Source organism: Akebia trifoliata, chromosome 3 (assembly GCF_017979445.1).
Source record: "Akebia trifoliata isolate Shusen 1 chromosome 3, ASM1797944v1, whole genome shotgun sequence".
Classification (NCBI taxonomy): domain Eukaryota; kingdom Viridiplantae; phylum Streptophyta; class Magnoliopsida; order Ranunculales; family Lardizabalaceae; genus Akebia; species Akebia trifoliata.
In genome coordinates this window covers 38,671,150-38,698,203 of record NC_141377.1, presented here as the reverse complement: position 1 = coordinate 38,698,203, position 27,054 = coordinate 38,671,150, and the positions used below count along the sequence as shown (strand labels likewise).

Below are 27,054 nucleotides of genomic sequence, written 5' to 3'. Positions count from 1 at the left end.
TCACTCGGCCTATATGTAACTGACATGGCAAAGGCACATAACTGTTCTTTTTCTTTGCGTACTCGAAGAAAAAGATCTATGGTTTTATGTCTTTGCCACATCAGTCACGTACAGATCGAGTAGGTCTTTTCGAATCAGAATATCATGATTCTACTGAAATATAATAAAAATATCCCCATTGATAATATTTATTTACTAAAATGCCTCTTTCTCTTCACTATTTGCACATCATTTTCTCAGGCATTATGATTGATCTAAACACAACCTGATGGGGGTAGAAGTTGATTTTGATCAAATGTTAAAAAAAAAAAAAAAGATCATTGGATCAGATTTTGACCCGACATAGTCCAACAAAATCTGATAACTTATATATTTGAGTAGTGATATCTGACACCTCTCCTGAAATATGCCCCCATCACAAAATTGTAGATCTATTACAAGAAAAAAAAAAAAAAAAGGGCTATAAGGACAACCAAATTGTCGCTACATGCCATAAATTCGTCGCAGTATGATATTGCGACGACAAACATACCCTGCCTGGTATGCTATAGTGACGACAAACACACTCATTGCTATAGGGTGGTGTTGCTATATGTTACAGTGACGGAATTACTGTCACTATATCAAAAAAATTTTGAAGAAAAAAAAAAAGTGGGATTTTTTTTTATAATGACAATTCTTTGTAGTCGTTGTATATCAAATATTTCCCACCAACATAACACGGGAAAGCTTTAGTTCAATGGCGATGGTATATTCCCGTTGCTAGATGTTCTATCTATTAAAATAGTTGGATACATCGACGGTTACTTTGCGGTAATTATACTTCTATGTATCTTGAGGCAAATGATCTATTGTTTTGTAATGGGGAGTATGTCGGAGGGGGAGTCAAGAAAATCATTATTCTATATATTTTATGTATGAAATTAGCGGGTTGACTTGACCCAACTCGATCATAAGCCTGAATAGATGCGGGCTGTGGCAACTTGGACCAAGACATTTTGTTATTTGGGCCGATTCGACCCGACCCGACCCGATCCATTGACAGCTTTAATCCTAAGTGCTTCTGCATTTTAGACATTCTACCTTGGTTCATGTAGAGCGTATCACCGCCTAAAGAAATTATAACTAATGGGTAAAAGCATTGTCAACGACTTATTTATTATTGTTTTGCTGGGTTCGAAGAGAATCAAACGAGATTTGACTAAAAAGATAAAATAAATCTCCACTTTAAAGAGAGTTTTGGATCCGTGACTTTCGTTCCTATTTCACACGATAGATGTATATATATTTTTTTGAACCTATTTAACCTTATTGAACTACAAGTGCCACGTGGAATAATCTTGATCCATGATCCAATGACAAGTCATAAAAAAGCGATAAAAAGAGGCCAATATCAATTCGACACGTCAGCTACATGATACCGACACAAAATGTAAACGTGTGGACCCCATACCATCACATCTTCTTTCATCATTACCAAAATGTCCTCCTCGTTCACATGTGTAATTATAATTATTATTAATTAAAAAAACAAGAAAAAAAAATATTTTTTAATTTATTTCCTGTTCGACACTATCGGCACCGCTGTTTCTTGTCAATCTCTATCTGTCTCTCTGTCAGTATTAGATTTTTTTTATTTTTAAAAGGAGATAATAAAACGTAAACTAAGTGACAAAATTTTCTGATAGAGGTAAAAAAAGTTCTTTTTTTTAATTACGTTTTTGTTTTTTTAAGAATTTTACGTGTATGAGTTCCAGTTGTTGACGAGGAATTAGAGCTCTAATCGAAATGTTTTCTCTTCAATTTGTTACAGATCTAAGTAACTAGGTTTTGTTTCTCGTAGTGAGAGTTAAGTTTGGTTTGTTTGAAATATTTTAATTCTGTGTGAGATTTGGTGTAAATATTTTATAAATGCTTGAAATTCGGGAAAAATTGTGGAAAATTTAATCTAATCTCGTCTTCTTTTATTAGTAGAAGGAATTAAGATTACAGTTGGAAGTATTTGAAAACTCTCTCTCTCTCTCTTATTTAAGGCAGAGCGAGGGAGAGCTGAGAAGAACCGCGTAATTAAATTTGGTGAAGAAGAAGACGAGAAGTGAAATGATGACAAACGCGTTCACGAAATCCTCAACTTAAGACCCTGAAATTCAGGTTTGTTTTATTCCTCCGCTCTCAATAAGGTAGTTTTCTTTTACTTTCTTGGATGAATTTGAGTTTTTTACTGGTTGAGCAAATCTACTATAATCTCTCTATCTGCAATTCTTTTATTTAAAATGTTCTTTGTAATGGTCAAATGTTGCGGCTTTTCAGTTTAATCGATTGATCAAAGAATGGGTTTTTGCTCATTTGTACTCAACTGCGGTCTACTGTAACTTAAGTACTAAACTGAGCTGAAATTCCTCCACCTTTATGCTTTTTTGTTTGGTGAGATTCGTCATTAAATTCGTCTCTCTCTCTGCTCTCTCTGCTTTCTTCCTTCTTGTTTTTCTGAATCTGGGTTCTTGGGTAAGAGCTTCCATTCAATCCAAATCTGTAATATTTTTATTGCGTTTTATAATCTATTTTGAATTTTGAAGTTTTATTAGATTCCCTTCTTTTCTCTCTTGATTTTGAAGAAATCTCTCTGGGTTTCTACCCCTTTTTTCGATTCTCTGTTTCCTTCAATTTGCTTATTTGGGTTTGTGCAGATTGGAGAGAATGTCTCGACCTCTTCATCGTGGACTATCTGGAGGACGGATCACTCAGAACAACCAATACTTCCTGGATTCTCAGATAAAAGATCGAACAAAAAATGGAGACACAGAGAGAATCCACTCTCCTCGTGTCCAGACCTCCCTAACTTTGGGTTTTCTTCTTAGTTTACTTTTCCCTGACAATTCTTCCTCAAAATCCTCCAAATCTGGTTTGGGAGAGAATGGGTTTGGATCAGATCCCTTCAACATGGGATCATCTTCTAGAAATCGACATAACTTAATCCTTCACTTTATCAAGTTTAGCTTAGTTTTTATTGTGATTTTAGCTCTTTTTGGGTCTCTTTGGTGGACAATTTCCATCTCAACAACGTCGAGAGGGTACATCTTTAGGGGTTATAGGCGACTTCAAGAGAAACTCGTCTCTGACCTCTTGGACATTGGAGACTTGTCTCTAGGTGCAGCAAGGTTGAAAGAACTCGAATTTTGTTCTGAAGAGTATGGAAATTATGTTCCTTGCTTCAACATTTCGGAGAATCTTGCTTTGGGTGATTCTGAAAGTAATGTATATGATCGCCAATGCGGACAGGAATTAAAGCAAAGTTGCTTAGTTCTTCCGCCGAGAAATTATAGAATTCCTCTTAAGTGGCCTACGGGGCGAGATGTTATATGGGTTGCAAATGCGAAGATCACTGCCCAACAAGTTCTTTCCTCAGGAAGTTTGACGAAGAGGTAGTTGGCGTTTTTTCTTACTTGTAAATGAATTTGTTCTAATTGGCTTCGTGTGATTTGTGTTTGATATGTGCAAGGTAAATGGTTGCAGGATGATGATGTTAGAGGAAGATCAGATATCTTTCCATTCGGACTCTCCTATGTTTGATGGAGTTGAAGATTACTCGCATCAAATTGCCGAAATGATTGGGCTGAGAAATGATTCTAATTTCATTCAAGCTGGGGTGAGTGTTTGTTGTTAGCTTTCTCAATTGTTTAATTCCACTTATTACCTTCTCCACAAATCTTAATTTGAGTAATTGAAAACAATATGCAAACTTTTACAAGGTAGAGCTCTATCGTGAATAAATGTTCAAGATTTTTTATTTAGTTTATAAAAGTTGACGTTTCTCTAGTCATTGAAGAACAAGTTGGGACCATGTCGACTCCCAATTCTGTAGTGCACATGGTTGTGACTCAGCCTTACTAAATTTGGGGTCAACTGAACAAACCCTTCTAGGAAGGAACATGTAACTGGGAAAGAAAATAAGTACTTGTATTGTTGTATCACATAGTAATATATGCTTATTGATACCAGTTATTGTGGCTTCTGAGCTATGATTTGTAGTTCCTTCCTAGATCCCTACATTTATCTCAAGATGATTCAAGCATCGTTTACTCAGTTAAAGCACCACTTATTGAATGTTTCACACTTTTGGAAGCTATGTGACCACCAATAGAAGACTCTTGAGTTGCGCAATATTTGCTCATACTAATGAGTAATAATACAAGGCAGATAATCTTATAATTATATAATTATTTGGATGCGAAAAAATTGGGATAATATAATTATCATATTTATTTATAACGTGTTTGCTTAATGTACTTTTTATTTTCTTACTGATTCTAGTTTCGTTAAAATATATAATAAAGCTAATGCTAATGCAGTACTATTTTTTGATTGACAATATTGCCACATATTGCTTATCGTGATTGAGTTGAAACTTACATTGATTTTGAACCAACTTGCGATGAAGATTTGACTTGGGCATTACTCTTCCCTGGCCAAAATTGTCTGCATGGCAATGGTGTTTATTTTGCCATATTATCTATTTCAACAAGGAACGCGACTCATCTTAATTTGTACTTCCAATTTCCAAAAAATTTATTCGGGCTTTAATTAACAAACTTACCTTCTCAAATCACCGAACAGTTTCTCTGCCCTGCAGTGATATTTATTTTATTTCATACTATCTGTTTGAACACGGAACAATTCATCTTAATTTGTACTTCCAATTTCTCAGATTAGAACCGTATTGGATATAGGGTGTGGATATGGTAGCTTTGGAGCGCACCTGTTTTCAAAACAATTATTGACCATGTGCATTGCAAACTACGAGGCTTCAGGCAGTCAAGTTCAACTAACTCTTGAAAGAGGTCTTCCTGCGATGATAGGTTCTTTTTCTTCAAAGCGGTTGCCTCATCCATCTCTTTCCTTTGATATGGTGCATTGTGCACGATGCGGTGTTGAATGGGATCAGAAAGGTACTATTTATAAGTTAGTCTAGATGTAATATTTCTGAGTCAACGTCTGTGATCTTTCTCTATAATAGTTTCTTGTTTTCGATTATCTGGGGCCTTTTCATGGGAACTAAGGGGTTTTATATATGACATTTTACCGGTTTGTTTCAATTGTTGCAGATGGGATTTTCTTGGTTGAAGTCGATAGAGTTTTAAGGCCTGGTGGATACTTTGTGTGGACGTCACCGCTTACCAACACTCACAGATCACTTAATAAAAAAGAGAATAAAAAGAAATGGACACTTGTTCGCGATTTTGCAGAAAATCTTTGCTGGGATATGATGTCACAACAAGATGAAACTGTTGTATGGAAAAAGACCAGTAAAAGAGACTGCTATGCTTCTCGGTGAGGAAACCAACATGAATACACCATTTGATTGCCATTTTATTTATCTTCGTTGATTGGAAAATATTATAAAGTAATCGCACAAAGCATTTTACTATGTGATAAACATGGATTGTCCTGATGCATAGTTAAACATTTATGCATTTCTAGAAAATCTGGTTCCGGACCTTCTATCTGTAGTAAGGGAAATGATGTTGAATCTCCACATTATCAACCACTTAAGCTCTGCATTGGAGGAACTCGGAGCCACCGTTGGATTCCTATTGAAGAACGGACAACCTGGCCTTCTAGGGCTCATTTGAACTCGTCTGAGCTTGATATTCACGGTAATCTTTTACTCTTTTACTTTTCACATCGTTCCTGATCTCATCAGAGTAATATGTTTGTGGAGAAACATTTTCATCGTCACACTAATAATGAGGATGAATACCTTTACCTATAGTTCTACGCATTATAATGTACTAGAAGGTGGTATGTGCAAACATACATGTATCAAAAAGGTTGTTTGTAATTTAAATATCGATTAAATGGTGGTTTTGAAAATTTCATAGCAAAAAGGATATTTTTGTAATTTTGAAAACTAACCAACACGATTTCAGGGACGTGCGATTGCAATTTTATTAGTTTTGACCAAAATTTCCCTGATTATATTAAGTTTAAATGTTAAAGTTCCCGCGTCCTATGTTTGAACGGGACCCAATTTCATTTGTTAACTAACCACTTACCCTATACCTGTCCAAAAAAAAAAAGTGGGGTATTTTTTGAATCCCAATTTTGGTGACGAACCGTACACCTCCTTCTCTCATTATAATAGTAAAGGTATTAATGATTTCATGTTTATCAGGTGTACATTCAGAAGAATTTGCTGAGGATGCCCTAAATTGGAACTCAGCAGTTCGAAATTATTGGTCTCTCCTCTCACCCCTTATATTCTCGGATCATCCAAAGAGACCCGGTAATGAGGATCCTTCTCCACCTTTTAATATGCTCAGAAATGTGCTAGACATGAATGCTCGATTTGGAGGTTTTAATTCTGCTTTATTAGAAGCCGGGAGATCTGTATGGGTCATGAATGTGGTCCCTTCAAGTAGTCCAAAGTACCTTCCCCTAATCCTGGATAGGGGTCTCATCGGTGCATCGCATGACTGGTGCGTACTTCTCTGTCTCTGGTCCTCATACCTTGAGTTCTTAATATTTGGAATGCATTTTGTTCATTCTCTTTTCCCATTATCCCATTCCACTTTCTGCAGACTGTTTTAGCAGAGATACACATGTTTTACGCTTTCCTCAGTCATGTATTTGAATATTAGTAGGAATTTTTGGTACAGGTGTGAAGCATTTCCAACATACCCTAGAACTTATGATTTGGTGCATGCGGAAGGACTCCTATCACTTGAAACTAGTCAGCCACGCAGGTGCACCATGCTTGATTTATTTACAGAGATAGACCGGCTTCTGCGTCCAGAGGTACTTTCACCTGTCATGGATCTTTCACGTTTAAATGTCTACTTTTATGCAGCATTCTCATTCTTGTTTCTGCTAATCTAATATGGGTTTTGTTAACATGTGCCCTAAGTGCACACGTTAAGGTGCATGAAATACACCTTGGAAATAAGCATTTGAGGGTATTTTTGGTATAAAAAACAAATCTTTTGAGGGCATTTTTGGTAGGAAATTCAATTTCCAAGGTGTATTTAATGCACCTAAACGTGTGCCCTTAGGGCACATGTTAACAAAACCCATCTAATATTAGCCAAGGTTGAATGAATGACTTAATTAATTGGTCATTTACCTTCCTAATTATATGGATGGTGCTGCCTTTTTCTTTTTCCTCTCCTTTTTTTTTTGTTTCTAACTTTGTGGAGTTGGAGTTACAAAATAACATTTATCCGAAATTCCAACATCCTTTATTTGATTTTTACCAAGTAACTGGGATACATCATCTCGTAGACCCTTCATATATGCCATGCATGCATGTATGCCACATTAATAAAAAATGAGGACTCACATCTAAGATACCTCATCAGTTGATGGCAATCTACTCTACTACAATACCTTTGAACGTGGCAAAATGTATCGGATAATCAAAATCATTCAATAGATTTTTCTTTTTGGTGTGGTGATTTCCTAAATGAGACCCATCAACTTGTTTGACACTGTAATTAGTTTATAGAACTTACCCCAATTCTTTATGAAAAGGCTTCAATGATGATAATGAATTAGTTGCTGATGGACAGTGCTGCAGTCTACTTGGTGGGATGTTCATCTCTTTGAAGAAAAACAATAATCTTTTACTCCATAGAAATGTCATATTTTTTTATCGATATTTCAGGATTCCATGACTGTTATGGTATGCTTGCTAACTTATGTGAGGCCTTGCAGGGTTGGGTGATACTCCGCGACACTGCTCCTCTCATTGAAAGAGTCAGAGCTCTCGCAACACGTCTGAGATGGGATGCACGGGTAGTGGAGATTGAGAGCAATAGTGAAGAAAGACTACTCATCTGCCAGAAACCTTTCTTTAAGAGACAACTGAAGTAAACATGATTTGCAAGGAAGTCCGAGAAGATACGTATTAGGATATATATTCATTGATTTTTTTTTATTTTTATGTTAGTTAAATGTCCTGAAATTACACTATAGATTGGAGAAATGGGAATTTTGAACAGAAAGAGAACCAAACAGAAGATAAATAGAGGAATGAATCTGAAAGGGATTACACAATAGTGGACGCAATCACAAACTACCCAGGGAACCGTAAGGTGTCCACAGGGCTGTGTAACTAAAAAAGGAAAAAGTTTGAGGAGGAAAGAATAAAGTTTATATTGTTTGTCATGTTTCAGTATAGTAATACAAAGATATTGATTTAGTTGGATTGTGAAGAAAGTGCGAAATAAACAAGTGATGTTTGCTGTAGTTTATGGTCTAATGCATTTATGGAGATTCTTTATTTGGCAGAGCTTCTAAGAATTCATCTTCTTTGTAGACTACTACTCTCCTATTACTCTCTCTTCTATCTTGCATCATTGGTAGCTTGATAGATCAATATTGATTGATATTTATGAGTAATTATAACCAATTATCATCACTCGAACCAGAACTTTAGTTTATAATATGTTTGGTTCTAGGTGTAATGTATGGGTGCCTAAAATGGTTAAAATAGTGACGAAAACTAATTGAGGAGAAAAGAGAGAGAAAGATGAGGTGAAAGGAGACAAATGGCATAATATCACGAAGGTAACGGAGAAACAAAAATATTCAGACGTCATCGAAGACTTATTGGAAGGCATGCAATATTGGTTCGAACTATGGTAGAGGTGCATTTTGTCACAACAAAGTTCCAATTGAGAGTCAAGGTTTTTATCAAATTGGAGAAGATGAGAATTTTATGTGGGGATCGGTTTGTTTGTGAATTTAATTTCTTGGAGGTGTTGGCAAAGATTTTCTAAAGAGGGAACATGTTTGGACCTCCAAGCACTATTCAACAGGCACACATTTCAAAATTTATCATTGCTCTCCTAGTCTTCTCGAGGCATTCTTGTTTGGGATCGATCTTGATTTTGTACATCTTTCAGAATTGGGTTGAATACCATTGAACTTCGTGCTTTTTTGGTTTGATGGCTCAATCGTCCCATTAAGATCAAATTCAAAGATTTGGGGTTGGCTAAACGAACATGGTTTTAAATCTCGTTCAAGACTCAGATGATTTGTTCGAGTCGTCTTGGTATTATTCAATAACGATATGGATGTACATGGTGTCTCAACATTCACATCATCTCATGAGATAAATGGGATGTCTTGAACGATATTTTGAAAACCTCAGCTGAGTCAATTGAAATTTTAATTAAAATAATTAATTTTTTTAGAATGTAAATATGACTAAACATTTTCTAATCTAACTTATTTCATGAAAAAAAATTATAACTATTTTAATTTAAATATATGTAAATCAATCAATATAAATCAAGTTAAATGGATCGTCTCATCCAAGATAAATCAATTACGTCCATGGACGAGATGAGACGTCAAACTGAGTTTTAAAACAACCATGTAAACAAATGCTATTCCTTTATTCTGGTTTATCTTCATCATATGTTACTAAAAGAGAAATTCTATCACACACATCTCAAGGTGGTGTTAGCAAAAGTTGGCGTGGCAATAGGAACTCACTATAACGTGCCTTCTAAATTATTTAGGGGCGTAAAGAGGGAGGGTCTATTTACATGCATCAAAAGTACTTTGTGTAAGCATCAGACCCTAAAATGTAAAAAAATTAAATTTACATTTTTACCTTTTTTTATAAATTCTCAATGCACACACCCTAATTTATCAAAGACCCTTTTCTTCTTCTTCCCTATTGCGACCACCACTATCGTCATCGTCAGCCATCGATGTCGGTCACCTACCCTACTCCTCTCTCTTCTTTCTCTATTTTCATCTCCTTTTGAGTTTTGTGAAATTGAAACAATAGAAATTAGGTTTTAAGATTTCTTTTTTAAATTACCTTGTTTCTTTGAAAAAAAAAATTCGCATTTAATTATGAAGGAATATGAAAAAAACATTAGTAAAACCTTCAAAATAACGAGTTAAGATTGAAAAACTCAAAGATTTTTTATAGGTTTATTTGGTAAGTTCAGATCGAACTTATTTTAACAAATTCAATAGGTAATATTACAAAACAGACTCAATAAGAGGTGTTTGGGTATGAAAAACAAGAAGGATCAAAGGTTTAAAATTCTCCTTGAAACCCTTCCAAATGCAAAGAAGAAGAATATGAAATGAGAGAGAGAAAGAGAAGGAAGAAGAAGACATTGGTTCGACGGGTGGTGCATACATAATAAAAATGTATTTCGTGGGGTGTGTGCACTGATAATCTCATTTAATTGTGTGCCTTGAGATTTTTTACTTTTTAGGTGTACGTTGAGTAAGCTGCCAAATAGATAAACCCAACAATATTGTACACACAATAATATAACAAAAATCAACCCAAAAATCACTTTGTTTGTGAAAATATAGTGTTAAAGGCACTCTAATTATTACCAAGGGCACCCCAAATTATAGTCAATTTTTTTTTTTTTTAAAGTCTTATGTGTTAAAAATTTAGAAATTTATTGACTTTTTATGAGGATGATCTATATGATAAGGAGATCATCTTCACAAAAAAAATCTATGCTTGAGAGATCATCCTTAACAAAAAAAATCAGTTCAAAACTTTTAACTCACGTAAGATAAAAAAAAATTGGCTATGTAGGGGTGCCCTTGTTAATAATTGAGGTTCCTTTTAATGCTATCTTTTGAGAAGCCTTTTGGATCCTAAGACATCGAGATGCGCGTGATTTAAACTTTTCCTCCTCCAGCAAATCTCGAGGATGCACAATCTAACGGGAGTTGACATGATAGGTAAGTTGTCTCTGTGGGTCGTTCTGACAGACAGACCGTTCTTGTGGTTTGCAGTTGTTGTACGTCAACCGTCCAACATAAAAGCTACAAATGCTATCGTAGGCACACCCATCCAATATAATTGTCGTTGTACACAGGTTGTCCAACGAACGTCCAAGATGGGAAGGATTCCACCAAAAAGTAATCAAATCTTGCAAAATTTGTCTACAATTGACCATTGTTACAAATAAAGAGTAATGTTAAAGGCACCCCCACGAGTTAATAAGGACAAGTCACACCCTAAATTATTTTATTTTATATGGGTAAAAGTTTCAAAATAAGCTGATTTTTGGTGACGATGATCTCTATGATGTAGAAATCATCCTCACTAAAAATCGGCTCATTCTAAAAATTTTAATCCCATCAAAATAAATTCAAGAATCATAAATTATATAATTTTTTTTTGTAAATCAATTCTGATGGGGTTAAAAATTTGGGAATGGACTGATTTTTGGTGAAGATGATCTTCTCACCGAATAAATCACCCTCACCAAAAATCAACTCATTCCAAAACTTTTAACTCATATAAGACAAAAACAAATTGACTATAGTAGGAGTGCCCTTGATAATAATTGGGGATGCCTTTAACATTACTTATACAGAAACATTTCCTAACTAACTTAGTAAACATTTGAGCCTTACCAAGGAATGTTTTGCTAAAAAAGATTACCACCTCAACAATCCAACACCACAAATCCCTAAGCTACTTCGAAAAATTCAAATAAAAAAAAATTTAAAAAAAAAAAAATTTGTTCAACTTGATCAAAAATTTAAAAAATGGACAACTACTGAACTTTCACATAACTCCTAAATTCAATTATGAATTTTTTTTTTTAAGTTCATAGAATTTTATCCTCTACAATCGTGAAACATTGCATCATGTTTTTGTACACCACTAATTGAGCCCAAGTAGCCTCGGCGAGGGTGAAACCCTTACTAACTTAGTAAGGCTAGACTATGATTTTTTAACTTGTCTAAGACCGAGATGTATCATCCGAGTTAACTCGGTATCAGAGTTGAACGAGACTAACTCACAAAGTCATTATTTGATCGAGTTTTACGTCTCATGTTCAATTTTTTGAATTATCTCACAAGACGTCTCAAACGTATCGAAAAACTCATCCGAGATGACTCGGTATCGGAGCTAAACGAGACGAGATACCGAGTTTAAAATCATGGCCAGACTCTTTATATACTATATATTTCCTCTTTTAGCTGTAAATTCCGTGTCCGACGTCGTTGTACCCTAGAAAAATTCCCTCCAAAGAACCAAAACCGGTTTCTGCGTTCTTCACCATCGCCCTTACTACCATGAACCACCAGAGCTCCAACGCTAAAGTGCGCTTGGTTTGCTCTGCATCTCTTTTTCTTCGCCTCAATTCCCCCGTTTTTCAAACCCTTTAATTAGGGATTCTGGAATCCCTTTTTCGTTCTCGCGTTTTCTCTCTCTCTCTCCAGTTTCCATGGCGATTAGGGTTTGTGAAATTGGTTTTGTTCTCTTAATGTTCTTCGGGAGGTTAACCTGCGTGGAGCCTGCTAGGGTTTCTTCGTCGGATATATGTCCCGTGATCTCCATTACGGAATCGATCGTGGGGTTTGGAGATTTTTGCTGGGAAGCGATTTCTCTCTCAGAAAGAGATTATGGTGCATATTTCGTTGATGTTATGGAGGTATTCATCACGATGTTTCTTGTTTTTGTTTTTCCCCTTTTTTGTTTATTTATTTATTTGTTTGTTTTTGTTGATTTGGGCTTTTCTTTATGGAATCGATGCTATTTCATTAGTTTTGTTCTGTTATCCTTTGTGATTGTGGGAATTCTTGGAAGAAGAAAAATGTGTGGCATTAAGAGGAACAGTTAATAATTTAATATTGAGTATTAACTATAAAAAAAAAGTATTTGGGTGTATCTTGAAATTACAATCTATTATAATTCAGTTTGTGGTGGTAATTTAAGGCATGCTTAAATTGGGATTTATACCTTATTTCTCGCTGAAAATTGGAGACATTGCTTGAGTTTTTTAAAAGAGGTGATTGGGAGACCTGGGCCTTGAAAACTATTAATTTTATCCAAAATCTCTCCATGAAAAGAGAGCATGAAAGAGTTGATTGACTTTTTTATTTTATTTTTAAAGGGTTTCTGTAATGGGAGAAGATACCATTCATGTGTGGTCTAACGAGCCTTCTCTGATACTTCTAGTCCATGTTTATACTCTAGTTAGATTGACCTAACTAGAGTGAAGGTTTTATGTTAAACGCGTTTGTGCTTCAAGTGAGGAGGTCAAAGACTCCTAATATTGAGAGCAGAGACTCACATAATTAACCAACCTATTACCTACCATATTGTCTAAAATTTTACCTTTTTTACTTGTTAGTCCACCAATTGTTGGTAATACTATTTTCTTGATATACATTATCGAGTTGTTAATAAATAGATAATATGATACACAAGGAAGTGATAAAAACGTTCAAATAAGCATAAAATTTTACCTTTTTTACTTGTTAGTCCACCAATTGATGGTAATACTATTTTCTTAGTATATATTATTGTGTTGTTAATATATAGATAGTATGATACACAAGCAAACGATAAAAGCGTTCAAATAATAAGAATCTTTCATTTATGGACATCACGTAATTAGCTATTCTCCTAAAATAGGTGCTCCGAGATAAGTGAATTTTACAGTTAATTGTATGAAAGAATTCTAAACTATTTCTTTATTTTATATAATTTTATGACTTTTAAAGTGCTTTTTTAGCAAAATTGAATTCTATGCCTCATATCGTTTTGATGCTCACGCCTTGACTCATGGAGGCAAAAGCTTAATATTTTCCTCTTAGTATTTAAAGCATTTAGATTAAGCAAGTTAATATATAACAAAGAAAAGGTGGAGGTTGAGAGATTCTTTTCTCTGCTAGCATCACACCATTGCTTTGCACTAGTTTTCGTGTCTATTACTTCTTATTCTATACTTCCTTTAGAAGATCTTTGGAAACCTTGGCAAAAATTGTTAAAGAATTGCAAAGCTATGATAAAGGTTTAGAAATTATTCCAAATTCTAAATAAGAAGAGATTTTTTTATATTGAAAACTATTATTTAGACTTTTTGGATTTGTTTCAGATACACTTATAAGAATGCTACCCATAACAAATTTGAGGAGCCCGTATTCTATGTTACCTGGATAGGGAGATATGAGTATTTGAGATTAAGATAATTTGTGGTATACCATTTCTCACATTTCTTGCCAACGTTACCTCCTTATAGAGTTCTGACTTGCAAGGCAGTGTAAGTGAGGTGCACGCCTCGACTGCGCCTTAGTCAAGGAACATTAGGCGCTCTTCTCTCTAAAAATTGAATAAAATAAGTGTATTATTTTTTTATTGGTTGTTACAACTTAATAACATGGATCATGATATATAGTCTCATCCATAAATATTAGAGGTTAAATAAGGCATCAATTTTTTAATTGTATAAAATTTAAAACAAAAAAAAAAAAGGATTTATTTGGAAAGTACAATCTTTTACTATAATATATGTTGAAGTTTACATTTTTAGTCATTTTATTCAGATAAAGCTCGTTAGGGTTTTGTTGACTTAGGTCATCTAGGGTTTTAGGACTTGTCTAAGGTATAGCCCACTTTTTTAGGGGTTAGGGTTCAATCAAGCTTGGACTGAACCCGCCCATTGGCAACCCTAGTTGTTATTGTGTTGTACTAGCAACAACACATGTCATTTCTAGCCTGTTACTTCTTCTTCTTCTCTACATTTTTTGTTACTGTTGATCGTTATTCAATTTTTTTTTTCTTGTTAAGTGTTGAATAATTTAACTTGTTTATAAAACTCACATGTATTTATGTTGTACCTATCTTTTACTATTTAACTTTCTATTTTTATGATTATTTGATAATTTGATAACTATTTAATAGTTTTATTGTGCGGCCTCGCCTTGCGCCTCAAGCACTAGGACGCCTTTGCCCCTCAAGTGTGCCTTTTTCCCTTAACTAGACTGGGGAGAGGGGAGATGGGGTCAGAGCATATGGAAAACCCCCCATCTTTCACGTGCTACTATATTTCAAGCAATTGGAAGTCAGTGCATGCTTTTTATGAAACGATGAAGCTACTTCATCTATGAGGAATCCCTATTAGGTGTGCATCTTGGTTGATGACAAAATAATGAGCTCCCTTCAATAAATTGGCTGGCTAGAGGACCCGCGATATGAAAAGTCTTCATTTCGGCAGATAATCGTTTTATAACTAGTTTGGTGCTACTGATGTTGCCCAAAGGTGGTTCTCTGGTATATACGGTAAAATCATTTGGGTATCATAACATGAGAGTTTTTTCCCATTCAAGAGGCTTCGAGGAACCTCTATTGCTTGGTAGGTTTTAGACGAGGACAATGACATGGCACTATGATTTTATATTGTAGTTTCCTATCAAATGAGGGAATTTAGTTGGAGAGGGGTCTCAACGGCCCTTAGGTTAAAGTTAGGACACAAGTGAGAAAGTTGGATTTTTATGCTACCTATTGAATGATTTGAAACACACAATAAAACAAAGAAAGGCATGTCCGTGGGATTTAAACCAGAAATCCAAAAACTTCATTATCATGACCACCAAATTAAAGTTTAGGCAGAGAGAAACCTGTTCTATGCATGGTTTGAAGAACCCAATTTTGGGATTGGTCCAACAGGTGCTGAGTCCGCATGTCCAATTTGGACTAGTAGAGTCAATCCTTCCCAAACTGGTTCAAAGCAATTCACATCAATCGAGAATATATGTTTAGATTCCAAAAGATAATTTTTCTTTTGTTATAAATTAGATTAAGGGAAGCTACAATCACAAATGTCATTTTATATCAATCACGAACATTTAAATTCTTGGTTTTTAGCCTTGTTGAAGGGTTCCTAGGAAAGAGAAAATTAGAAATGAACATTCTTGGGAAAATGAGTAGCTCTAATAGTCAATAAACTAAGAACAAGTCAATTGAGATGTTTGAGCATGCTCTAGAAGGCCTATGACAGCCCCAGTTAGAAGAACTATTCAAGTTAAGGTTTTAAAAGCCCCAAAAGAGTGAGAGGAAGAACCAAAAGAACGTGGATGGAAATATTGAAGGCAAATATGAACACTTTCTTAATAACAAAAGATGTGACTTTGGATAGAGTGGGATGGAGGAAGAGGGTTCTTTTATCTGACACCAAATCTTTGGGATAAGGCTTTGAGGATGATGATGATGAGAACACTACCTATTCCATATCTCAGCTTGGGATCAGCCAGGTCTCAAAACCATGGTTCGAAAATTTGTCTGTTTAAGCTCAATTCTGAAAATACACGCCATACGAAGGTTTAACAAGATCCTGCCACCAATCTACGATCATAATAAAATAAGTTTATAAGAAGGTGCCATCTTGGTGAGGTGGTAAAGTGTGGCTGGGTGCATGTGTGTTTTTACGTGTGTGCGCGAGAGTACCAAACCTGGGATTAAAATCGTGCCTGCTCAGCTATTTACCTGTATATAAGAAAATAGAATAGGTTTATAGGATCAAATTCATTATGAACAACAAAACTCTCTTTCTTCATTTTCGCATACAAATAGGATCAATTCAGCCATGCCTCTACCGGAATCAACAACTATGGTAAGTTGCAAGCAAAGTAACTGTGATGGGATGGAAGCATGTTTCTCTTGGCATAGTGGAATAATTACTAATAACCAGTACTTCCATTGAACCTAGTTCATGGGATATCCATTGGCGTAGGTTGAATTTACATTAAAATGGTTTAAATACGAACAGGCTTTAAGTCCATTATCCTTGTTTATGAATAAATTCTCTCTTTAGATAAAAAGAAACATTATTTTTGTGAAGCAGTGGCAACTTTTTCTTGAATTGCACTTGGAATTGTAGGGTAGTCCATCAGGATCATTGAAACCATTTTATAGTTAGATTGTATATTTCACTTCTTTCAGGATTTTAATTTTTAGGGGAATATTTTGCAATGACTAAATTAATTAATTTGGATGGTCAAATCGGCTTAGAGACAGATAACGTGCTTCTTGAAGATGTTTGAAGCCTCCCAGAAAGTTCAAGGGATATGACAATCTTATCTTAGGGATACAACTAATCCTAGACTTATTCCAACCTCGTGTCCTTGCACAGACACATAAAGTTTAGCATGCGAGCGCTTTGGTAAAGGCCTAGTCCATTTTTTTATAAAGATAAATAAGATTCTGGTTGTTGATTAATTTGATCGCAAATTAGCCATAGGAGAGTACTTGTACGTTTACTTTTTGTTTAGATGCTCTGGGTTTGCCTTCTATTGGTGTAAGCTTTGTCCGGAGTTTAAGAGTGTATTTTTTGAGGACTTTGCTTTTAGATGGGTTTCTTTGTGTGAAAGTTGGGTGCTTTTGTTTTTTGCTGTTTTGGTTGGTCATCTCGATCGCCTTTTGTACATTCTCTTTAGTGTAATAAATTTATACTTATAAAAAACAGTATTTGTAAGTTTACCAAGATAGTCTAATGGACTTTTAAATGACTTAGTTATGAGAACACTACAGGTATGATTGCACATGGGAAATGGACTGGAAAATGGTTTTCCTGAGAAAATGTATTTTCAGGCATATGAATATGTATTTTTTGCACGAAAATTATTTTTATATGAAAGTGATTTTCCCTTCTTGTCAGGAATTCTTTTTTCTTACTTGACCCCTCAGAAAATGATTTGCCCATCTCAGGACAAGGTGTCCTCAAGAAGAGATACTAGTTAACTTCTCGCCATTCACCAAATCCCACCTAAACAGAAAATCTTTAAAAAAACAACCATCTAAATTGCTTACACCAAAAGAATAACAACCCCAAAATACTAACAATTAACTCATGCACAAAACTTTCCTTTTTGTCGAAAGTGCGCCCATTCCTTTCTTTTCAAATGCCCCAAAAAAAGAGGAGTTCCAGCCAAACAAAACAGAGATGAATGAGCATGGACGACACCACAAAATCTTAAAAATAGACAGAAAAGGAGACCAGACCTCAAACGTCACCTCACAATGAAGAAGAAGATGATCTACAGATTCCCTGCTTGCCAACACTTTTTCTGGACATGTTCTTAGGTGCAATCAAACACAAAAATTCATTTTCCCATGAAAATGTTTTCTCTGCAATCATACAAGATCATAAGAGAAATACATAAAGTCTAAAACAAAAATTAAAGAGTTAGAGAGGAAGAAGATAGAGCGGATAATAGGTCTTACTGGTGTATGTAGCTCCTTGCTGCATAATTACATATAAGTTGTTTAAATACCCCAAATCGAAACTCTTTAGTCGTAGAAAGAAATAGAATTTTAAAATACTTACTCATTGTGTTCGTTTCTTATGAAGAGTAGACGGGTTGCATCTGACAAAATTGATAAGTTTCTTTATGCTCTCTTTCTCATCTTCTTTCCATTGTAGGTGGTTCCACCACTCTTAACTCTCCTTCTATATCAATTTTTTCAAGATCCATGAGATGTAGAGGGAGTGCATGCAACTTGGGACATCCTCTCACTCTAAGCTTCTTCAATTTTGGCAAGTGCTTATTGGGCCCAATGGTACTCTTGAGGGCTGGAAGTTCCCAAAGGCACAAGGTGTGCAACTGTGGGAGTGGGGAAGAGCCTTCCTTCATTAGTTTTCCTTAATCATCAAGAACCATCGTACCCTCTTCAAACACCTCCCCCAATCTACTGTAAAATCTGATTTTCAGCGTTTCTAAGCTTGGCAAAGGCTAACCCACTTGATAACTCCAAGAGAAAACATTCAAGAGCATTGGTCAATCCTCCAAACATGTATGTTTTAGTTTGGGAAAACTTTTTCTTCCAGGTGACCCTCTAAGCAAGGTCTTTAATGTTGAGAGATTAAAGACCCAAAGGTTGTGTAGCGATCTCAGTGCCTCGTACATCCATATGCCTTCTTAATTAATAACGCACTTCATTCCATGGCATCTCTCAATCCAACACTCTTCTATTTTATTTAAGAGAGATAAGTTAAATTGTGATAAGAATACAATGGATTTATTGTTGCATAGAAAAAGGAACTAAGTACAATAAAGTACAGCATCGAGATGCTTGGGAAAGTTTTCCCACCATAGATCTCCAAACGCCCTACTTGTTTGCTTGTACTCATAAAATGAGCAAAATGGATAGTAGGGGTGAGTGTGGTAGTAGTGGAGGAACGGGAGGACAATGACTTGTAATAAATGTCTCTGTAAAGGAATTGTTCCCTTTGGAATGAAATGAGAGTGCACTTACTTCCTCTTTTTCTGAGCAAGGAGAGACAATGACATGGAATCGTGACAACTCAAAGAAGAGGATATATCTAGATGTGAAATCGAGAAATTGAAAAATATTGCTGCTACCTACTGATATGAAAGCTCCACCAAATTTCTCTTGGAGCTGATGGTCAGCCTCAGTCTGTGAATTATAGTATGAGGAGTTGCATTGATCCCATATAAGAAGCTCTTTGGGTGGAACGTTGATTTTTCCCGAATCGGCTTGGCATAGATGATTCGTGCCTCGTAGATATAGTCGCTTCAGAGTAGTAGCACCCTTGGAACAGACTTCATGAGGGAAGCGATTGATTTTGGTACCTGAAAGATCAAGCACCTCGATACTTGTAGCACCTTCTAATTCTATTGTCTTCAAGCTCGAAAGACCTCTTAATAAAAGTTGAACCACTTGGGTTGTGGTTCTAGAAAGGTTGAGACACTGGAGGTTTGGCAATTTAAGGTTGACCTCCAATGGAATGAATGTCTTGTAGGGCCTTACAATCTGATAGATTTATTGACTAGAGTGCTTGTAATTGATGCAAGTGGGAAACCACTGTCTTTAATTAATACAATCTTTGAGGATGAGAGTCTTGAGGCTGATGCAATGGGAGAGGGAAGATGGTAGGGATATCAAGGAATGAGCATTGGAGAGGACGAGAATTTGAAGTTTCACTGGTGCTTGAAAAGAATTGTTGGGCAAAGTAGACAATGATTTGCAACCTGCTAGTGAAAGTTGCTTGAGATTCCACAAGTTGGAAAAAAATGATGATGGAAGAGAGGAGAGAGAGGGATTCTTAGAAAGATTGAGGAGTCGAAGTCTGCATAAGCGCTCATGGGAGAAGGATGGTGATGATGGAATTTGGCATTGGTGATAAAAAACAAGGGAAGATCGAGTACGTCAAGGTTTTCTAGAAATTGTATGGAAGGGGGAAAATCCTAAAGGTTGTGACAATTTCCTCAGTTTAGAACTCTTGAGGTTTTGGGCCAAGCAGGTGAGGGAGGTAGGCAAGGATGATATAGGTGTACCTGAGAGGTCTTGCACTCGAAGGCCCTTTAGTTCATAAAAGAAATTATCTGGAATGCGATCCATTTTGTTAATATCCTGAAGCACCGACTTGAAGGCTTCAACATATTCCATAGAATAACCGAAAGGTCATAACGGTGTCTTACTCACCAAGGATGATAATCCAGTTGATGTCACCTCCAAATTTCAGCTCTGCATTTGCCAAAATCAGCTTTACATCTTCCAAATGAGGGCACACAAACATCAAAAGATTTTTCAAATTGTCCTTTTGTATATGATCATGTACAGTATAATATTCCAAACCTCTTAGTTGATATGACGCAATCAGGCCCTGTCGTGTGAACTCAATCAACAGATCTTGCCCCATCTTCCACTCTGCAATAATGTTTTCTCCCCCAGTTAATCTCTCTCATAACCAACAATAAATCAAATCAGTACCCATACCTCCACTTGTTCCAAATAGAAAGATACATTGTAAACAACGTATGATGGAGTCTTGAGTAGCAGGGCCACAGAACCTTGGAAAATCAGCCACGTCCAAGCACTCTTCTTCGATCAACCCAAGCATTTCTTCAATGTCATGTTCCTCCGACTGGATGACTTGATTGGCACCTTACAGACAACTTGTGAAGTAGTCATGATCAAGACCTTGCTTTTGTTATGTACATTGGGCGGTAGAACACCAATCGTGAAGAGTACGATGCCTTCTGATGGAGGATCCTCTAGTACCAACAAGAACTTATTTGCTAAGGAATCATAGATTTTTATTGCTGTCTCTTCCTTGTTCCACTTGTGTTCATCATCATCATCATCATCATTAACCATTGTTGTGTGTGGTCGGAGCGACTGATTTAATCCGATCCTCTCAATGATTATCATTTGGATCTTCCTCACTTTCCAAATCACTTTCCTGCGGCAACGATATCCATATCACAATGTTGAAGAGCTGAGCATCCATTGCTGCCTTCACAACATGTTTCGCTGTCCTCACTCTCCCTAGTCCCATTTCTTTCCATCCCATTATGGAAATAACTCCAGTAGTTGCATTTGCAAAGCATTTCAAGGCTTCTTCTTTGGCCCGCAAAATCATTGAAGGGCACTTTTCAAACATGTTGCCTTCTGCTTTTTTGAGGATTTCCAAAGATTAGAATGGTAGTTGTGGATTTTTAATTAAAAAGAAGAAAAAACAGTAACATTAATCTATGAATTTGAAGTACTTGATAGTTGTGATACCTTGCATTACTAAGAAGGGTTGACACAAGCAAAAGTGAAAGTCATCGTGGTTAAAGAATTAGACACATTCCTTCATACCTTACATCTCTCCTGATGAAGTTGGATACCTTCATTCCTTCCATTACTCCTAATTAAAAATGAGTGCATAACTTCTTTTTCAAACTTTTCTTTTCTTTTATCACGGGCTTGGAATCTACCAATTTTATCTACTGCCTGCCTGAACCATGTTCATCTGCCAGGGGTTCTTACCATGCCAACTGATGACCAGACATTGCTTAGGCTACTCTACTTCGAATAGAATCTTCCAGCATAATTAAATAACCATACTAATACTGTTCTCTAGGTGCCTCACAAAGGCTTTGATGTACCAAATTAATAAATAATTTTTAAATTTACTATAATAAAAGAAATTCAGATAATACAAAGAAATTTACTAATTTTCTTTAATTTATGGAATTTAGACAGTTTTCTTTTGATGATCCACAAACTAATGGAACTAGTTTTTTGCTTCTTTTCCTTTTATTATTATATGTCGGGATACACATTGAAACATGAAAAATGCTCCATCCTGACTGCACAACTTGAAAAGCCAGTGGTCTGGATTGGCATCACACAGCATCTATTTTTTATGTATCAGCACCAATTTTCGCTGCCTCATCAGTAATTATCTTTCCTTCTTTTTCAAGATGTGCAGTCAGAATGGTATTTTTTTTGTCTTGAAAATTATGCTTGAAAATATCCAAAGTTTTTGTTAAATACTAAGACCAATAACAATACCGGTAAGGAGTGCTTTGGTGCAAGTCGAAAACTCTGAAAGGGAAAGAGGAAGTTTGAAGATGATGTGTGTGGAAGTAGTAAGGAAGTATGTGAAGATAACATGGGAACATGAAAATGAACTCATATGTTCACTCACAATCTTTGACCGTGTAAACATGAAATCCAATGGTCGAGATAAATCTTAGTGATATGTGATGTATTCTTGAGAAACATATCTTGTCTCTCTCAACTGTTGGATTTCATGTGTACACAGTCAAGATTGCGTGCGAACATGAGAGTTCCCCTTCCATGAGTCTACTGAACAATATCGTCGAAGGGGGTGTGTAGAGGAAAGGCAATCAAGTGGGGTAGTGTGGACCCCACTCCATTGTAGCTGGAGTGGGACCCACTGTTGTGTTATATATATATATGGAAAAGGTTGCATGGACTGAGGTCCACATTTGAGCCATGTGGACTGCCATGTTGGTCCAAATGACACCTCATCCCTCTTGATTTGTGGTCTAGATTGGCTTTGAAAAAAAATCTTGAATTTTTTTGTTTTTTTGGGCTAGATCTTGAGATTGAAAATGGGCGGCCACCAAACTCCCAGATTTAAAATTTAATTCCAACGGTAAAAATATCTTTTTTTTCAATTTTGGTTATTGGAAGTTCATAAAATTTCATGCTCTACATATACGTGGCACCTGATGGTGGTTTTAGGCACCATGTTGGTATGTGGTCCATAGAGATAGATGGTCCTTCAGTCCATATAACCCCATCTCTCTCTCTCTCTCTCTTTATATATATATATATAGGGACAAGATCATGATCCAACGTTTTATCCAACATTTTATTCAACGTGTTTTGTAAACTGGGGTTAGAAGTTTTGGAATTGACCGATTTTTGGTCAGGATGATCTCTATGGCGAGGAGATCATCCTCACCAAAAATCAGCCCATTCCTAAACTTCTAACCCCATCAAAAGTGGTTTACAAATAATTGACGGTCACAATTCTTCAACTTCTAAACTGTAGTTAGAAGTTTTGGTATGGGCTGATTTTTTATGAGGATAATCTCCTTGCCATAAAGATCATCCTCACCAAAAATCAGCCAATTCTGAAACCTCCAACCCCAGTTTACAAAATATGTTGGATCTTGATCCTGCCCCGTATATATAATCATCCATAAACTTTACCAACTAAGCTAGATGGCACCTTTAAGCTTAAGATATGGTTGAATGGTAAAGTAGGATTCATGTTGTGAAACTCGATATCTAGCGTAAGGAATAGACTATTATTGTTGTTGCTATTTTGCACAGGTGAAATTTACTGCATGTAGTAACTTCGACACATCTTCTATTTTATCCAATTTTATATTTAATAGAATGCTGATGGTCATCTAAACTGTGCTTTTTGTGAAGGGGGATGATGTTTTGTTGCAGACAGCGCTGAATCTGATTTACAATAATAGTAAATTATACGTAGCTGTGCTCTTCTATGCATCGTGGTGTCCATTCTCTAGAGCTTGTAGACCAACCTTCGCCATTCTTTCTTCTCTGTATCCTTCCATCCGTCATTTTGCTGTTGAAGAATCTGCCATCAGGCCAAGGTTTGACAAGGACAATCCATTTTTATAGTTGTATATACATTGAGAAACCGTAGGCATTCCTGATGCTACTACACATGCAGTATTTTATAGTCTATATTTCACAAGTGGTGCGTAATCTTGTGAACCTGAGCAATCTGATTAGTGGACCCATGTGAGGGAGATCCTTTACCAAAAGTCAGCTTGATTGATGATTTTAATTGGTCAGTAATTAACTTTATCATTCTTGCTTCTGCATTTCTTGTTGTCCAAAAAGAATTCAAGTGGATCCATAAGATCCTCAAATGGGGCTGAATTATTTTGGTACAGGAACTTCTCTGAATGGGGCCCACTATTTGGGCTACTTAGATCGATAAGAACATTACCCCGGAGGGTCCAGCCAATGCATCCCATTTATGCTCTATAAATGCTTGCTTTCAGAAACATTAATATTTGAGAATAACATTGTCCTAATTGTTACAGCATACTCTCGAGGTATGGAGTCCGTGGATTCCCAACCCTTTTCCTCTTAAATTCCACCATGAGAGTGCGTTATCATGGTTCCCGGTCCTTCAAGTCTCTTGTTACTTTCTATAGTGATGTCACTGGTAAGGACTTTCCTTTGAGCATTTTACTGAAGTTCTGTTTAATTTCTTTATTTTTTTTTGCTTGAAGTTTTGTTTAGAAAATTATGGAAATGGGTTAGTATATCTGGGACTAAGTTTTGGCTTTGTGAGAGTAACCAACATGATCACAAACTGCCTTATCTCCCTATACCTCTTTAAGAACTTTTCAAGTGTTTTTTTTTTTTGATGTATTATAATGTTGTTCTTTAATATGACATCGAAGAATATACATTGCACATTTTCATTCTTCTCCCTGGGGATTTTTCAATTTTGTATGTAGGCATTAAACCTGCATCACGGGATCAAATGTCTTTGGAGAAAAAGGGGAACCCATTGAATCTTGCAAAAATTGGGGATACCGAGCAGGAAAACTGCCCATTCACGTGGGCAAGGTCTCCAGAGAATTTGCTTCGTCAGGAAACATATCTGGCTCTGGCCACCACATTTGTGCTTCTGAGGTTGCTCTACTTCCTTGTTCCATCACTGCTAGCTCATGCTCGTTGTGCTTGGAGAAGGCACACCCTTAACACAAACTTGATGAGTTTGTGGGAGCATCCTCTGGCATATCTTTTTCAAGCAACACAAGTGTTCAATGTGCTCAAGAGGCCTTGCAAGAGGAGCAATTTGCAGGAAGGAGCAATGAATGCCAGGGCATGGGCTTCCAAATCCTTGGCGTCTGTTTCCATTGGTGACGCTAGCTCTACCCGGGGATGTTTGGGTGGTAGTGAGAGGCGATGAAAACCTTGTCATGACCTCTCTTGTTGACAAGAAGAATGGCTTGATGAGGCTCTGACATATAGGTTTTACCCTGGCATATCCTACTACATTTGCTTGGGTTTTCTCTTCTCATTATGCTGGTCGAGAGGCTGTCTATCTGGGTTCGAATCAGTGGTTGGTCATTTGTGCCAGGTCATTTTTTTATGACTTGACGGTGGATGTTTTTGTATTTGGCTGTTGTAGCGACTAAATATAATGATATTGCTGTTTATATTAAAGAAATTTCATTTATTAATATATGTCTTTGTGTTGCCTAGAATGTTTTTCACATTATTAGTAGTGTTCACAGTAAAACAGATAGTATCCAGTTTAATGTGATGTTACCATTGTTATACAAATAAACACCACTTGGATTCTAGGTTGGTTATGATGTTACACCATTATCCTGTCTTCACAAGTTTAATGACGACTAATAGAGAAGAGATGATGTATCTTCTCTTCTATGTGAAACGTGCGTAAAGCATTGTCATGTTAGTCATAATTATCTCTTGTATGTGAGATGATGCTTCTTATTGTGTATGCAACACCACTGTTTGTATGGTAAATTCATGAGAGCATCCTACACTAAATGACCCATCCATGTTGAGATGGTAAGGGCGACTGGGTTTACTTCTCAGGTCACACCTTTGAATCTCTATATATGTCTCTCTACTTAAAAGTGGCTATATACATGTCAAGGTAGTTGGCATGTGCGGCAGCAAAAAAAAAAAAAAAAGTGGTGTACCTAGTTAACACACACTATGCCTTAAAAGACATAAGAAATCTAAGAAATAGAAAAAGGTGATTGATTGTGTATTGTTATCCCATCCTTACAAAACAATATCAAATTCTTTATCCAAAGCAGATTCGCAACCTCGTCGGCTCTTAAAAAGACTCCAACCAAAGATTCCATGGGGTTAGTCATGGTTGCCCTAGGAATGTTGTGGCCAAAAGAATTTTTAGAAATAAATGCAATTACTTTTTCCATCCCTAGAAAGAAAATGTCAAAATTTGGGACTGGTCATATTTGATTATTTACCAATTTTGGCCATCCATGTGAATTGTGCCTTTGACTAAGATCATCATTATCCACATAATGTCTAAGCTGCTTTGTCCATCACAAAACATATGTTACCAGATTCATTCCTACTGTATCAAATTGTGAACCAAGTAATTCAATATGTGTTTTGGTTGGATTTTGTGTTTACACAGTCAGGAACATGTCTTTTTTCATGAGTCATTATTCTTCATGAATCATCGGAAACTGACCTTATGAATTAATAAACTGGATTTTTTCTAGAGTAACAATGATTGTGAACCCAAATCGAATCGATGAATCAGGTAACATAACAAGGGTTTTCTAACCTCAAACAACTTCAGCATAAAGCAGACAGAGCTGAGATGGGATAGATTTCCTAGGGATCAGTACATGTTTTCCAATGGTCCATTTCATTTGGAATCCTCCATCTTATCTCAGCCACATTTTTTTTATTATTATAAATAATAGAAAGAACCTGAAATAAAAATACAAGTAAAGTAACTAGTTTAGGTTAAAGAATTCTCAAAACCGTTAAGAGACTCTTAGCAACTCCGACGTCTCCTCTTCCCTATCTTCAAAGATTAGGAACAATTTCTATATGGGGAAGTTAAAAAAATGTATTTGCTATAGTGAGATCTTCTCTACTTTCATGGTAGAGTGACTCAAGATTGACCTCAATTCAAACTTTGCTGATGTGGCTGCATGTACCGAACCATAGATACTTTTTGCCCGTATCTCGATGAAAATCATCTATGATTCTGTGACTTGAGGTCACTCCGGCATTATTCTTATAAAAATTATTAAGTGAAAAAGTTATTTTTGAGAATTAAATAATAATAATAATAATATTATTAACAAGATGAGTAACACAAATATAAATTAGTGAGGTGGAAAGATGGTAATACAATGAAATCATGTGCAAAAACAAATGCAATAGAGTCGCGATAAATTGACTCAAGCCACTCAAAATTCATTCGT

The 27,054-nt window shown here is 36.0% G+C and overlaps 2 protein-coding genes across 6 annotated transcripts; both read left to right on the top strand.

The window, feature by feature from the left end:
- The first annotated feature begins 1,671 nt into the window (after nt 1-1,671).
- On the top strand, nt 1,672-8,298 carry LOC147406817 (putative pectin methyltransferase QUA2). Of its 5 annotated transcripts, none has more exons than XM_086435053.1 (10): nt 1,672-1,690; nt 2,038-2,151; nt 2,688-3,422; nt 3,514-3,646; nt 4,706-4,946; nt 5,103-5,328; nt 5,479-5,654; nt 6,173-6,476; nt 6,657-6,795; nt 7,711-8,298. In XM_086435053.1, the coding sequence occupies exons 3-10, from the start codon at nt 2,698-2,700 to the stop codon at nt 7,867-7,869; spliced, it is 2,103 nt and encodes a 700-aa protein (XP_086291179.1). In that variant the 5' UTR covers nt 1,672-1,690; nt 2,038-2,151; nt 2,688-2,697; the 3' UTR covers nt 7,870-8,298. The 5 variants fall into 5 exon arrangements, with proteins under 5 accessions (XP_086291179.1, XP_086291182.1, XP_086291180.1 ...); XM_086435056.1 differs by lacking the exon at nt 1,672-1,690 and adding an exon at nt 2,311-2,424 and having other exon boundaries at nt 1,767-2,151; XM_086435054.1 differs by lacking the exon at nt 1,672-1,690 and adding an exon at nt 2,311-2,505 and having other exon boundaries at nt 1,767-2,151.
- A 3,705-nt stretch (nt 8,299-12,003) lies between these two features.
- Nucleotides 12,004-25,295, top strand: LOC147406816 (5'-adenylylsulfate reductase-like 4). The gene is made up of 4 exons (XM_086435051.1): nt 12,004-12,437; nt 23,492-23,679; nt 24,139-24,263; nt 24,562-25,295. Exons 1-4 carry the CDS (start codon nt 12,231-12,233, stop codon nt 25,017-25,019), a joined length of 978 nt encoding a protein of 325 aa, XP_086291177.1. The 5' UTR covers nt 12,004-12,230; the 3' UTR covers nt 25,020-25,295.
- Nucleotides 25,296-27,054: the final 1,759 nt, after the last annotated feature.